The 15,050-nt window shown below is 45.6% G+C and overlaps 1 protein-coding gene across 1 annotated transcript; it reads right to left on the bottom strand.

The window, feature by feature from the left end:
- Positions 1–2,304: 2,304 nt before the first annotated feature.
- On the bottom strand, positions 2,305–14,292 carry CCDC198 (coiled-coil domain containing 198). Its single transcript, XM_071425989.1, has 6 exons — positions 14,109–14,292; positions 10,380–10,456; positions 4,951–5,037; positions 3,825–3,923; positions 3,225–3,390; positions 2,305–2,513 (listed from the first exon to the last, which is right to left on the bottom strand). The coding sequence occupies exons 1-6, from the start codon at positions 14,290–14,292 to the stop codon at positions 2,305–2,307; spliced, it is 822 nt and encodes a 273-aa protein (XP_071282090.1).
- Positions 14,293–15,050: the final 758 nt, after the last annotated feature.

A 15,050-nucleotide genomic window follows, 5' to 3' on the forward strand; every position in this document is an offset into this window, starting at 1 on the left:
AGTCCTGGGCAGCTTGGCTGGGGAGGCTCCAGCTTGATTTAGGGCTTTGTGATTTCCAGCTCCTGCTCTGCCGGGGATTTTCAATAAAGATAAATACTGGTGAAAGTGAGTCAGCCATGGGTGTCTCACTCCCTTAAATAAGTGTAAAAATGTATCTCCTGCTCTTTTCCTGGCTGTGGAAATCAGGAATCTGAGAGTGCAGTGCAGACACCCCACAACAGCTTTGAGGGAGGGAGCAGAGGTTGGGGACAGGGATGCAGGACAAGCCTCATCTGTCCTGGCTAACCCAGAACTGACTCAGATCTTGCTCTTCTGCCTTGAAAAATGAGAGGAGCAGGTCTCCAGCTGAAAGTGCTGTGATGGTAAATGATGTTTGTTACACCTGGAGCCCCTGCCCTGCAGCAAGGAGTGATCTGAGGATGCTTTGCCCCCCTGGTCGTTCCAGTTCCAGGTGGGAAGGGAGGGAGAGAAGCAGGAGGCACCAGGAAGGGTTGATGCCCTTGGCCTGCAGCTGCAAACAGAGGCAAAGCTGGTGCTGGCAATCAGGGCTGGTGGGGAAATCTCTCCCTCCCTCCCTCGTGTTTCACCAATCCTCTCCTTATCCAGTTTGCCACGTTAAAATAACAGTGGTATTTCACTGAAATCTCCTTTTACATAAAGTGCTGGGAATCCACAAACTTGGTGGCCTTTATGGACCTCCAGGGACAACCAGACAGGATACAGGAGAATTGGGTGAAGTTCCCTCTCAGGTAACAAATTATTTTGTAAGGAAAATGAGATCATTTAATAAAAAAATTCAGTTTATGTGAGATGGAAACTGCAAGAGCATTTTTGATAGATCAGACACCTTCATATAATCCTATTTTTCAATGTGGTTGGAAATGTCAGATTGCAACAGGGCAGCTTGTTAAAATCCCTGGGAGGTGCTGCAGCCTTGATCAGCATTCCTGGGAGAGTGTCTGCAGGAAAAGATGGAGATTTCTCCATTTCCATCAATCACTCCCCAGCACTGAACCCTGGACAGGGAAAAAAAAATGGACCAAAGCCAGATTTTTCAGATTATATATAAATCTGGTGGTTAGTTCTGAAGCAAGTACATGTATTTCTGTGTGCAGGACAGGAAGAAAATAATAAAAAAACCAAAACCAACAAACAATCAAAAACCCCCCACAAACTGAAAAAAACAAACCAAAAGCCACAAAAGTGAAAGAGGAATTTTAGAAATGTGGAAAAATGTAATTTAAAGACTTTCTAAAGGAATCATTTTACCTTGCATTTTGAACTGGGGTTTGTGGTTTTGAAAAGGTTAGCCCCAGTTTAAACAGGAACTCAAAGGCAAGAGAAACATTTCATTTCAGTTGAAATTTAATATCTGGGGTTAACCCAGAACTTTCCCCAGCCCCCTCCTCCTCTCTCTACCCCATTCCACTGTTGCTCCATCCAAGGCTTTATTCCCCAATAATTTTGATTCAGCCACACAACCCAGAGGGTTTTTGTTCACCCCACATCAGTGAGCTCCTCATTTCCAGATGTCCTTTCCACTGGCCCACACTCACAGAAATTCCACTTCCAGCACTTACAGGGTTGGAATTAGATGATATTTAAGGTCCCTTCCAAAGCAAACCATTCTGATTCTACAATAAAATGCTTTCAGAAGCCACAATTACACCCCTGGTTTAGAAATCAGGGGACTGTGGTCTAGAACAAGGATGGCATCTGGGACAGGTACAGAACTTGACTGCAATGCCCCCTTCAGCTCAAAATTGTATTTTTTAACTAGAAATATCTGTGTGACAGTGGTCACAAGGGTTCTTGGATGAGGGAAGAGATGAGAATGTTGACTCCATGTTCAGAAGGCTTAGTTGATTATTTTATGATATATATATATTACATTATAACGATACTAAAAAGAAATAGAAGGACAGGTGTCCTCAGAAGCTGGCTAAGCTAAGAATAGAATAAGAAGAATGATAACAAAGGCAGCTCTCCCTGACTCTGTCCAAGATAACTTGGCCTTGATTGGCCCTTAATTATAAACATCTAAGATGGGCCAATGAAAAATCCACCTGATGCATTCCCCAGCAGCAGATAACCATTGCTTACATGTTGTTTCTGAGGTCTCTCAGCTTCTCAGAAGGAAAAAAATCCTAAGAGAGGATTTTTAGTGAAAAGATGTCTGTGACATATCTGCCTTTTCCTATCTTCTCCTCACTCCTCCACACTCACTGTCTCCAGCCCCAGCCCATCCAGCTGGGGGGATCCCAGCCCCTCCAGAGCTGGGGCTTGTTTCTTTGGCACATGCCACTAGAAATCCCTGTCAAAGAAGTCATCAAAGAGGGAAATTCTCTCTGTCTTGGTCCTCACAAGTGTGGGTTTGTGGTGAATCCTCTCTTCCCACTCCTCTGAGTCTGTGCTGGAGGAGTCCCAGAACAGATCCCTGGTCCGTGGCTCCCTGCAGAACCACAGGTCAACCTTCCCCCTCCTGTCTGGAGAGGGTTCAGCCCTGCAGAGTCCTGGGGGTGAGAAAAAAATAAAATATCATAAAATATCAGAAATAAAATATCAGCTGCAGAGCTGCTCAGTCACCTGGAGCTGAGCTGGGAATGGCTGTGGACAGCAGGTAAGGAAAATCCTGAGGGCTCCCTGTAAGACCAGAGCCCATGTCTGGGGCAGGGGAGGTGTAACACACTCAGGATGATGTTTGGTGAAATTACAGAGTCTGGCAATATGGCTTTATCCCCAAGAGAAGGGAAGAGAGCTGAGGTGGAGAGCCACAAGGGAATAGGAATAGGAAGCCAGGTTTGTTCCCCTTGCTCCTGGTGGAATTGCACCTTCAGTGAGTTTTTCACTGATTTAAGCACTTCCAGCCTTCCACATTCCCAATCTGTGCCAAAGGTTTTCACCTGCAGGCAAAGCTGGACAGGGCTCATCCCTTGGACAGGTCAGGATGCAGAGGTAGCTGAGATCCACTTCTGTAGGGACAGTGGGGGAAAAACCCTAAACCTAAAAAGTGATCAGCCTCAGTGAGTGTCACACTTACCCCCGAGAGCTCTCTGGAGCATTCCAGTGCTTTGTCCTGCAAACACAGCCCCTTCCCCCCTGAAGCTGCTTCTCATCACTGCAGGAGGTGGAGCAGTGGAAGAATCTTGCACAGGGAAATTTCTCTGATGACGTTTAGGAGGGCGGGTGAGTTTTGCATCGCCTTGGAAAATTATTCCACTTACCAGAGTCGTCTTCAGGAAAACGCTGATTGTGCCCAGCAGGGATGGGGTCCGGGCTGCTGGTGCTGTCACCCCTCTGGGGAGCGTCAAGGACATCCTTGGGGCTGAATTCCTTGATGTTTTGCTTATTGATTTTCGCCTCCCTGTGGAGATTCCTCTTCAGCTCCGCCTGGGTTTGCAAATGAGTTGTCAACACAAGCAGCCGAGGCGCGAATGTGTTTTAATGTGCTTTAATGTGTTTTAATGTGTTTTAATGTGCTTTAATAGCTCGACGTGGCACAGCGTTAGGGCGTTGGCCCTGGAAATAATTGCACAGTCGAGTAGTTTAACCCGAGCAAATGGAATCTGCCAGACTGGGTACATGACAGAACATGACTGGGACAGGGATTTTTTGGTTTCTCTGTGAGTCATGGCCAAATGAGGGCACAGCGTCGGAAAAATCACAGGTAATTGCTGATCACAGGGGCCTGGGGATGCTCCCCACCAGCCCTCGGCCTAAGACTCAGGGAAAGCTTCATTTCCTATTCCTAGCAAAAGGTCTGAAGCCTCCTGGCCCATGGGAGAGAGACCCCCATCCCCTCCCCAAATCCACCTTGGCATTACCTCTCGTCGCTTGCGGGTCAGGTCCAGCATCTGAAGCTTGTGCAAGTGCTGCCTCCTGCCAGGGAGGAGATTCAGGCTTTGCCCCCTCTTCTCCAGCACCTACAAGGTATTTAAAGATGCAAATAAATACACCTTGCACTTTCTGAAAGAGAAAGGAAGAGCCACCAGCTCACAAACCCCTCGGGCACTCCTAGATAAATCCAGCCAGCATCTCCCGGTGTTGCCAACTTGCAGGAATTCAGCACAGATTTCCACTGTGTTTGCAGTTTATCCCACAGCTCAGGGGCAGGAGGGGAAAAAACTTCATTAAAACGATGTATTCGTGCTTCTGCCCCCCCAGGTGTTACTGCCTGGAGCTGGTTCTCCAAGATAATCTCATGATCCAAAGGGAAGAACGGCATTTGCATATTTGGGGCTGCAGGGGCTGTTTGTGGCACACAGTGTTTGCAGCCTTTAAACCAGACTTATGGAATTGTTAAGGTTGGAAAAGGTATCTAAGATCATAGAGTCCAGCTGTCCTCCCAGCACTGCCAAGGCCACCACTGACCCATGTCCCCAAGTGTCACATCCACAGGGCTTTGAAATCTCTCCAGGGATGGTGACTCCACCACTGCCCTGGGCAGCCTGTTCAATGCTTGACAATGCTTTCAGTGAAGGAATTTTCCCTCAAATCCAATCTAAACCTCTCCTAGCACAAGTTGAGGCCACTTCCTCTCATTCCTTGTTCCCTGGGAGGAGCCTGAGCCCCACCTGGCTCCAAATTCCTGTCAGGGAGAGCGAGGAGGTCGCTCCCTTCTCCCCACCAACTGCAAGTGATGGGTGCTCAAATAACTCATTTAAAAATATGCCTCTCATACTTTTAGCCTCTGAAGTATTAAATATCCTGGCTCAGCAGGTCCATCTCATCCAGGGAACTGTCACGCTGGAGATCAGGAAGCTTTCCCCTTATTTTGGATCCTCTCACCCACACGGCAGCATTTCAGCTCAGTGTCCTGGGCTCAGCCAGGGACAGGAGCACAGCCAGGGGTTAAACACCAACCTCTGCCCTTCAGGGTGCCCCAAGGGGGAGGGAAAGGAGCCTGCAGCCAGGAATGACCTGGGGAAGGGCACAAACTCATGCACTTACCTTTGGTTTTGGGCTTGCAGCCACTGCTGGCTGACTCCAGGGCTTCGCAGGAGTGATTGCTTGGGGAGGGATGGCAGGTTCAAGCCTCTGCAAGTCCAGTATTTATAACATTTAGCATTGCTCATTCCACAGGATCATAAAACAGGATATGAAACTACCTTGACGTTCCTCCAGCTCCAATTCTGGCCCAGCTGCTTGGGATACAGGGAGGAGTTTGGCATCTCAGGGAGATGAGCACCATTTGGTCCTTCAGGAGTGGCAAAACTGGGGAAACCTTTTACATTTCAGCACAGGCAGCAAAGCCCCAGTTTGACAGTAATTCCATCCCTGCAGGTATTTCTCCTTGAGCCCCAACAATGCCCATAGCTCCATCCAAGACCAGAGTGAAGCAAAACCACAGCTCAGATTGCTTCATGGAAAAGCTGTGTGTGTAATTTAATCATCTTAAAAATCCTATCAGGTCATCAAAGGGCAGATCCCAATTAGAGGAGACTTGGAGCACCATTCCCTCTGTCCAGCCTAAATAAGAGCTCTTATTTGCCTAAATAAATAAGGCCTCTTATTGGCCTAAATAAATAAGGCCTCTCTCTGCAGAGCTGTGCAGAAGTACAGGCACAAAGTTCCTTTTCTGGTGGCAGGTGAAAACAGGCAGAGCCCTGCTCTACAGGCAGCTCTGAGCATGGATTTTATCTCAAGGAGCCTCCTTAAGTCATGCCAGGCTCTGAGGTGTTGCTGGGTCATTCAATGGCTTGGTGTCCATGGAAAAAACCCTTCAGACCATCAGGCCCAACCATTATCCCAGCACTGCCAGGTCCAGCACCAAACCATGTCCCCAGTGCCACATCCACACGATTTTGGAACACTCCCAGGGCTGCTGATTCCACCTGGAGTTCCCTCCTAGGAGGGGAGCTCAGTACAGCTTAATAAAAATTATATTTTTATGACTTATATTTTATTTGGGACACAATTAACTCCTTGATTATGAACAAGTGGCCAATAAATGGGGACATGTTGGAAGCCTGGTTACTGAGAATTTTAGATTTTCTGTGCTAACAGGAACTGACCCCCAAAAGAACACTGCATTTGACGTGAGGCCATGGAGAAGATTTCCAAAATTAAAAAATATAACTAAGATTATGAGTATATAGTTTAAATAAAAGTGTATAATATTACATAGTAGAAAACCTAGGGTCTAAAGTTTCAAAATATATATTAAAATATTGATTAAAATAATATTTAGACATTATTCAATATTTTTATATTGAATCTATTTGATTTACAATTAATATATATTTATTATTTCATATTTATATATTAAATAGGAAATAATAAACATAAATAGCAATATTATATTCATTATTTAATATTTAATATATATTATATATTAAATATATTATTAATATATATTATATATTAAATATATTATTTAAAATATATAGCAAACAAGATATACATTTTATAACAAAAATTAGTCCTTCTTCTTCACCTTCTTCATAAGTGTAAGTAATATTATATAATTAAATGTAAAAGTCCACATTACAAATCACAAATAATTAGTTATTGTTAAAAATGAAAATAATTTAAGTGCCATTTCTTCATTAAACAATTTATCCTTAAAAACCTTATAAAAAACAGATACAACTCCATTTTTAAAATTTATTAAAATAAAATACTATAAAACTCACAATTTATAAAACTATAATATAAATAAAAACTAATAAACATGTAAATCCAAACAAAAAATACCATCTCACACATTTAATCCCAACCCTAACAAAAAAAAAGTTACAACTCAAAAGGGCCATGTCTGCACTGAACTGCTTCTGAATCCTGAGCTGTCATTTTGAATCTGTGTAAAAATGCAGGAGGGAAAATCAGTGTCATGAAAAGAATTCCCCCCTAGTCCCCAGTGCCAAGTGTGATATCTGCAGGGTCTCCAGGACGAGGTGAAGAGATGAGTCTGATTCCATGTTCTTAGAAGGCTGATTTATATTATATTATATTATATTATATTATATTATATTATATTATATTATATTATATTATATTATATTATATTATATTATATTATATTATATTATATTATACTAAAGAATAGAGAAAAGATACAGACAGAAGAATGCCAAGAATGATAATGAAAACTTGTGACTGACTCCTCAGTCTGACACAGCTGCTGGTGACTGGCCATTAAGTAAAAACAATTCACATGAACCCAATCAAACATTCACCTGTTGGACAAACAATCTCCAGACCACATTCCAAAGAGCAAAACAACAACAGGAGAAGCAATCAGATGATATTTTTTTCATTTTTCTCTGAGGTTTCTCAGCTTCCCAGGAGAAGAAATCCTGGCAAAGGGATTTTTCAGAAAACATGACAGTGCACATCTCTTAGCATCAAAACCCCCCCAAAAAGCCAAACACGAAGCTGGAAGGTGGCACTAGATGGCAGCATGTGCCACCACAAGCCGTGCTCCGGGCTGGCATCACCCCAGGAAGGCACTGGGGCCACCAGCGCAGGGGGGATGGAGGCAGAAAACCTCCCACACCCCCAGCCCATCACCCTGCCCCGCTGGGCAAGCCAAAAAAACCCAGACTGGGTAAAACTCTGTCCCAGGCTGGAAAAGTGACTTTTCCCTTTAGTTTTTGTGAACAGGTTTTTGTCTGGAAAGATTCTCTGACCAAGATGCTCCAAGTCCTTGAGAAGGCCACATCATCCTGCTGCTCTGCCTTTGAGAGTATTCCCACATGAAAAAGGCTTTTGCTGGAGCTGGGAACACTCCCTAGGAGCAGCAGCAGAACAGGGTAGGATTGACAGAGCCTGTGTCCTGGGGTGAGTGTTAACAATGAGTATCTCAATAACACACGGTGGATGGAAATAAAATCAATAATTAAAAATTCCGTGCTGGTCAGAGGTTTCCGAAGGAAACTATGATTCCATACGACAGTTTTTGTGAAAAATGCATATTGTATGATTGGCTTCTTGCAAATATTAAAGTGAATATTCCATGTGTTGTGATAGAAAGTGATGCTGTATTAATTTTCTTAAGTAGTGTGTTAAGTATAGTTTTAGGTTATAACAAAATGTTAAAATAGAAACTATGCTATGTAGGATCCTTTTTTTAAGAGAGGACTGGCAGCTAGACAGCAGCCACAGGACACCTGATTCTTTCAGAGAAAGAGAATTTATTGCTCCATTATCAGGAGAAATGAACTTCTTCCTGCCTCACTCAGGCAGGACGATGCCATCAGGATTCAGAGGAAGAAGCTGACACTGCCCAGACAGAATCCTGTGTTTGAATGGAATTTATGCATCATGGATGAGGTGTATGAATATGCAACAGGCTGTTGTTTTTAAGGGTTAATCCTCTGTTAATGTGTGTCCTTTTTGGGGTTTATTTTGCCCAGAAAGAGGTACCCGGACTGTCCATAACTCTGTTTTTATTGTCTCGTATTGTCCTAATCCAAATTGTCCAAATTATTATTACTCTAATTACATTGCTATTTTTATAACTATTTTATTACTATTAAACTTTTAAAATTTTAAAAACAAGTGATTGGCGTTTTTCAGAGTTTTCAGGGTGTTTTCAGGGCTCAGTTCAGATGCCACAGCTGCAGCATCCCACCAGACCCAGGGACAAGTTATCCCATAGCTGGTGGCAACCTCTGAGCTCTGAAGCCACCAGTGTCACCCAGAGCCACAGCCCTGAGGGGAGCAGGTTTAAGTGACCCCATTTGGTGGCTCTTCTGTTCTTTATTACATTTAAAAGGTCATAATCACAGCAAGGAGGTCTCAAGCAAAGAATCCTTGCTCCAGTGGGTTTACTGTTCACAGGATCATGGAAACCTGAAATTTTTGGGTTGGGAGGGACTTTAAGGACCAACCCTGTCATGAGCAGGGACCCTTTTCACTAGACCAGGTAGCTCCAAGCAGATTCAGGTTGGATATTAGGAAGAAATGTCCATGGATGAACACTGGATTTGAGCTGTAACCTCACCAATGCCAAGTACTCTCACCATGATATTTTCTGAAAAATCCCTTTGCCAGGATTTCTTCTCCTGGGAAGCTGAGAAGCCTCAGAAAAGAATGAAAACAAGAATTATCTGATTGCTTGGGATGTGGTCTGGAGATCATTTATCAACAGGTGCATCTTTGATTGGTTCCATGTGAATTGTTTTTACTTAATGACCAATCACCATCAGCTGTGTCAGACTGAGGAGTCAGTCACGAGCTTTCATCATCACTCTTGTGAAGCCTTCTGATGTATCCTCTCTCTTTCTTTAGTTTAGTTTTAGTGTATCATATCATATCATAATAAATCAGCCTTCTGAGAACATGGAGTCAAATTCTTATCTCTCACCTCATGCTGGGGACCCTCACAACCACCACAAAGTACAGGGGAGAGAAATACAGATTTGAGGGTATTTCTGAGCTTTAGTTATGTCTGGGTAGCCCTTGTGTGGAGGCAAATCTTGGCTGTTAGGTCAGGTACAGCCGTGGGGTTTGAGTTTTGGGCAGGAATGGGACATCCCAGCAGAGGTGGCCCCATGTCCCACCCTGGGACACTTGTCCTTGCTGGGTGTCTCCAGAGCACACAAGTGATCACCCAAAAGCAGGGCTTCCCCCTTGTGCTGCTGTAGGGTGTTTGCTGTAGAGTATTTGTTTGCTGTAGGGTATTTATTTGCTGTAGGGTATTTATTTGCTGTAGGGTATTTATTTACTGTAGGGTATTTGTTTGCTGTAGGGTATTTGCTGTAGGGAATTTATTTGCTGTAGGGTATTTGTTTGCTGTAGGGTATTTATTTGCTGCAGGGTATTTGCTGTAGGGTGTTTATTTGCTGTAGGGTGTTTATTTGCTGTAGGGTGTTTGTTTGCTGTAGGGTATTTGCTGTAGGGTATTTTCTTCTCCCCCTGGTGCTGTGACAGTGTCCCTGTGCCCAAAAAGCCCACGGGGAGGGGTCCATCAGAGCAGCTCCCAGGGAGATTCCACACTCGATGTTGGAATGTGCCCCCCTGTTGATGGAGTGACAAAACATCCTTTGTCTCCTTAAAAAAGAAAAAACCCCAGAAGTTTCTCTCCTCAGTGAAAAAGCCACCTCATAGGACTTGGGGGACTTCACCTCATTAGACAAGAGCCAAAAAGTCCCACCTGAGCAATTTACTAAAAAAAAGAAGAGAACAAAGAAACAAATCACTTTTGTGAAGTGTTTTACCAAGAGCAAGAACCTCTTGCACCTGGCTCAGTTTTTCTCTTAAAGAGTTTGGTTATTTTGCCTTTTATTAACACTTTTTTATTTCCAACACTACTACAGAAGCCATCCTGCTGATTTTATGCCTTCTGAGGTAGCTGAGCTATCTTGGGTGTGAAATAGATCTCCAAGAGCTTGTGAGACCTGGCTTGAGGAGACAAATATTTCAGTTTGCCTTACCTGAGGCCTTCGAGGTGGGTGCTGCTTGATGATGCTGGTCCCATCCTGTCCTGGCAAGGTGTTCCAAGAGAGGGGCCCTTAAAGGTTGAAGAAATGGATGAAGTTGGTTTTGGGTGATCAGGTGCACTCAGCAATAGCTTTGTGCCCTGTTTTTTGCTTGGCATGTCCCACTGAAGTCCCTGGCTGTGTATTCCAGTGACACATGGAATATTCTATTGGCTGCAGAAGTAAAGTGGGTGTGCCTGTGATTTCTAACAAAACCTCTACAGCCACTCATGCTTCCAAATGTGACCATCACCATCCTTGTGTCTCCTGTGGCCTCTCCCAGCCCCTGGGGTTTGGGTGGGTGAGGGATTCTTCTCATCCCATGCCCTGTAACCACCAGTGGCCAAGCAATCCCTGATCTCTGCTGCCTGCCCTGTTAAAGTCAGGCCCAGGCAGCAGGTTGGGTCTTTTCCTACTGCTCAGCACCTGATTATTGTTATTTTTTGGTGGGACTGAGCAATACCTCTGCTGATTTGCTGCCTGTGGCAGGGCTGGGCTGCAGCAGCAGCAGGAGGGAAGGGCTGGGTGCATTCCCAGACCCTGAACTCAGCCCAAAAGAACGTGTCACACACCAGTGATCCCTGTTAGTTATTAGGGCAGGGCTTTCTCTGAGGCCTGGACAGCATCTGGGCTCAGGTCTGTTCTGTGCTGGTGCTCTCAGCTGGACACCACTGCCCCTTTTGTTCTTTTCTTGCACAAATAAATACTTGCATGTGCAGGAAGTATTTCTTTCACACAACATTTTATCTGTTTATCCCACCTTTTCACCCCAACAGACTGTCCTGGTGCACCCAAATGACATTTTACACATGGAGCTCAGTGAGATGTGGCTGAGCAGAGGAGAGTTGGGGATAAAGTGCAGGAAGAACATTAGCTGATGTCAAATTTAATCATATTTTTTGATGTCAAATTTAATCAAATTTTAGTCATATTTAACTAGAAAAGCAGTATTTTGGAGATCAGTTTATGGGGCACTTCATTGAACCTCAGGGAAGATCCCCAGGTTGGGCTCTTGGGAAAGAGAGAGGAGACAACCATAGGATCATGGAATGGTTTGGGTTGGAAGTGACTCTAAAGATCTTTTTTTTCCACTCCCTTCCATGGGCAGGGTCACTTTCCACTATCCCAGGTTGCTCCAAGCCCCATCCTTGGAACACTTGGCCACTTCCAGGGATCCAGGGGCAGCCACAGCTTCTCTGGGCACCCTGTGCCAGTGCCCCACCACCCTCAGAGAGAGGAATTTCCTCCTCCTGTGAGGTGCTGGGACACAGGAGATGGTGACTCCTCCATCAGGTAAATGTTTTGCAGAGCCCTGGCAATGTTTAACCATGGAGTGAAGCTCTGGCTGCCCCACACATGCAGGAATGGGAGCCTGAGGGAAAAATTTCCAGCACAGGAGGCTCCTCTGGAGACAAACCTCATCTGCAGGGAGCACCTGGTGGAACAGCAGCTTGTTAGAGAAAAAGGGAGTTACTGCCTCTATCTGCAGGCAGTGGGTGCTGCAGATAGAGGCAATAATTCCAGGGAATTTCCCTGGAAATTCCTCAGGGAATTTCTGAGGGGAAAGGAACAGGGAAGGAGGTGGCCCATGGAGATGGGAACAGGGACACAGCACAGGGAGGTGGCTGTGCCTTAGGAGAAGCTTGTCCAGGTGAAGGGCAGGGCTTTGAGGAAGTTATTTCTCCCTTATGAGGTTTGATGGCTTGTGTTTGGGGTTGTTTTGAATTTTTCCCTCCCTCCTATCCATGCATGGGGCCTGCAGGACATTTGTCCTTATCCTCTGCAGATACAGAACTGGGCACTGGGGGCTGGATGTCCCCAAATCACCAAACCCCAGCTCAAGGCATCCTTGTGGCTCCTGTTCTCCTGCTGTAGCTCTTGTTCTCCTGTTTTTCACCCTTGCACTTCAACAGCAGCAGATCCTCCCCTCTGGAGGAATCTGGGTTTCAAATAAGCCAAGCTGAACCCTCACAAACCAAATAAAACCAGTTCTCTGGGAGGCCCTGCTTATTTAGACAGCAGCTCGAGCTAATACTTCACTCAAGTCCTCCTGAGCATACTCATCTCGTTTCTGAAAATGGAAAGTAATGGAAGATTGCATGTATTAATTTTTTAATAAAATACACCTTTTTTAACAAGCATTTGTTAAATGCTCGGTGATAATTTCCCAGAACAGGAACATTTGGTTGTTCTTGCTCTCGTGGAGTATTTAAAACCTGCTTTTCTACAGCAAGACCTGATTTGTATTCTCCCCAAAACCTCAGTTCTGGGAATGTCTCTGCTATCACTCCAGAGGTTCATTTGCTTTCACTGCCTCCTGATGCCACCCAATGAATGATCCAGGAGGAAATATCCAGCCTCTGGTGAAGCAGCAGTGCTTAACACCTCTTGGTGTGGGTCAGAAATTGATTTTTGGGAATGGAAAAGCAGGGAGGGGGTGCTGGGGGTGCAGATCCTCCTCCCTCTGCCTCGCCCTTCCTCACACCCCCCTGGTTTTCATGGATGTTTCTCCTCACACTCCCCTGAGAGCTGTGGGAAGCATTTGTCAGCATCCAGCTCCTCGTGGAGAGCTGCACCTCCTCTTCCAGATGGATGCAGGGCTCTGGGAAGGATTTGGGAGTGGATGGAGTTTAGAGGCTGCTCGTAGGGAAGCACAGCCAGGCTGTCTGCCTTCCTCTGCTCCTGGAAATTCGTCATTGATCCCAGTGCTGAGCTTTACCTGGCCAGGGTCTGATGCTGATCAGAGCAGAGCTGTGCCTGGCAGGGGCAGGACAGGGCTGGGATGGGGTCACAGGGGGGGCCAGGGGGATGCTGGGCTGTTCCCAGGGGTGTCTGATGAGAGCAAGGAGCTGGGCTCTGCTGAGTGAGACACTTTCCAAAACAGTGGAAGGGGAAAAATAAGTTTTCCCAAAGCTGAAACATCCTGCTGTGAAAAATGCGTATTTTATGATTGGCTTTTGGCAAATATTAAAATGAATAGTAGATGTGTTATGTTAGAAATCTATGCTGTATTAATTTTATTAAGTAGTGTGTTAAATACAGTTTTAGGTTATCATATAAGGTTAAAATAGAAACTATGCTATGCAGGATACTTTTTTTCTAAAGAAAGGACTTGCAGCGAGATAGCAGCCACAGGACACCTGAATCTTTCAGAGAAAGAGAATTTATTGCTCCATTACCAGGAGAAATGAACTTCTTCCTGCCTCGCTCAGCCCTGAAGACACTGTTAGGATTCAGAGGAAGAAGCTGACACTGCCCAGACAGAATCCTGTGTTTGAATGGAATTTATGCATCATGCATGAGATGTATGAATACGCAACAGGCTGTTGTTTTTAAAGGTTAATCCTCTGGTAATGTGGGGCCTTTTCTGGGCTTATTTTGCCCAGAAAAGGTACCCGGACTGTCTGTAACTCTTTGTTTTTATTGCCTCATATTGTCCTAATCCAAACTGTCCAAATTATTATTACTCTAATTATATTGCTATTCTTATAACCATTTTATTACTATTAAACCTTTAAAATTTCAAAAACAAGCTGTGGGCATTTTCTTCTCACTGGAAATGGCAGAAACGGCACAAAGCAGCTGAGGCAGCACCGCCCTCCCTGCACCCACCCCAGAGCAGCCAGCAAAGCCTCAGCCCCGGTGACCCCAGGTGCCAACAAGGCCCCAGCCGTGCCCCCTCACCTGCAGAGGCTCTCCCGTACCGGGTCTCCCTCAGAGGAGGCAGTTCCAGCTGCAATATCGGCTGTGCCCAGGCTGGGGCCCGGCCTGGCTCTGTGGGCAGCCCCTGCAGGGCACCCAGCGCGGGCCCATCCCCCTGGGCGGGCACTGGGGCCACCCTGGGCACCCTGGAGGAGCTCAGGCCCATCCTGCCGAGGCCGGGCTCTGAGGGGAGCAGGGACAGCCCTCAGGCACCATCCTCCCTGAGCATGAGAGGGATCTCTGGGAGCCACCCAGGGCCCTGCCAGCTCCCTGCCAGCTCCCACAGACGTCCTTCCCAGCTTGGTTAAACATTGACCCATCCCAAGCCATTCCCCTGCAGGGAGCACAGAGGGGAAAGCAGCTCTGGAACCAGTGCCAAGGCCTGGAGAAACTTTGGTTTTTACCTACAAGAGATTTCCAACCAAGGCCACCACCTCAGCTGGCCTGCAGGTATTTCTTCAAGCAGCTTTTGTGCTAAATCTTCAGGTTCTGGAAGGAAATTCAATCCCTGGAGCTCCAGAAGGGTTAAAGTGTCTCCCATCCTGCATGGGAGAAGCAGCCTGGGAATAAAGCCTGGCCTAGGAATAAAGCCTGGTCTGGGAATAAAGCCTGGCCTAGGAATAAAGCCTGGCCTGGGAATAAAGCCTGGCCCAGGAGCTTCCCCCACCTTTGCTGCTGCTGGCTGAGGACACTGCTGGAAAAAAAAAAAAGCAGCTTTAGGACAAAACTAACTGAGAATATTGGTAAAAGTGAGTCATATTTGATAGTTCATAGAAGCATTGGATCATAATAGGGTTTAGGTTGGAAAGGACCTTAAAGATCTTCTGGTTCCATCCCCCTGCCATGGGCAGGGATATTTTCCATTAGACCAGGCTGCATCCAGAAGAAAATATTCATCCCTGGAAGATCCCAACCAGTTCATGT

The sequence above is a fragment of the Agelaius tricolor genome, unplaced genomic scaffold (genome assembly GCF_023055355.1).
Source record: "Agelaius tricolor isolate 1412-34295 unplaced genomic scaffold, bAgeTri1.0.p SCAF_5, whole genome shotgun sequence".
Taxonomy (NCBI): domain Eukaryota; kingdom Metazoa; phylum Chordata; class Aves; order Passeriformes; family Icteridae; genus Agelaius; species Agelaius tricolor.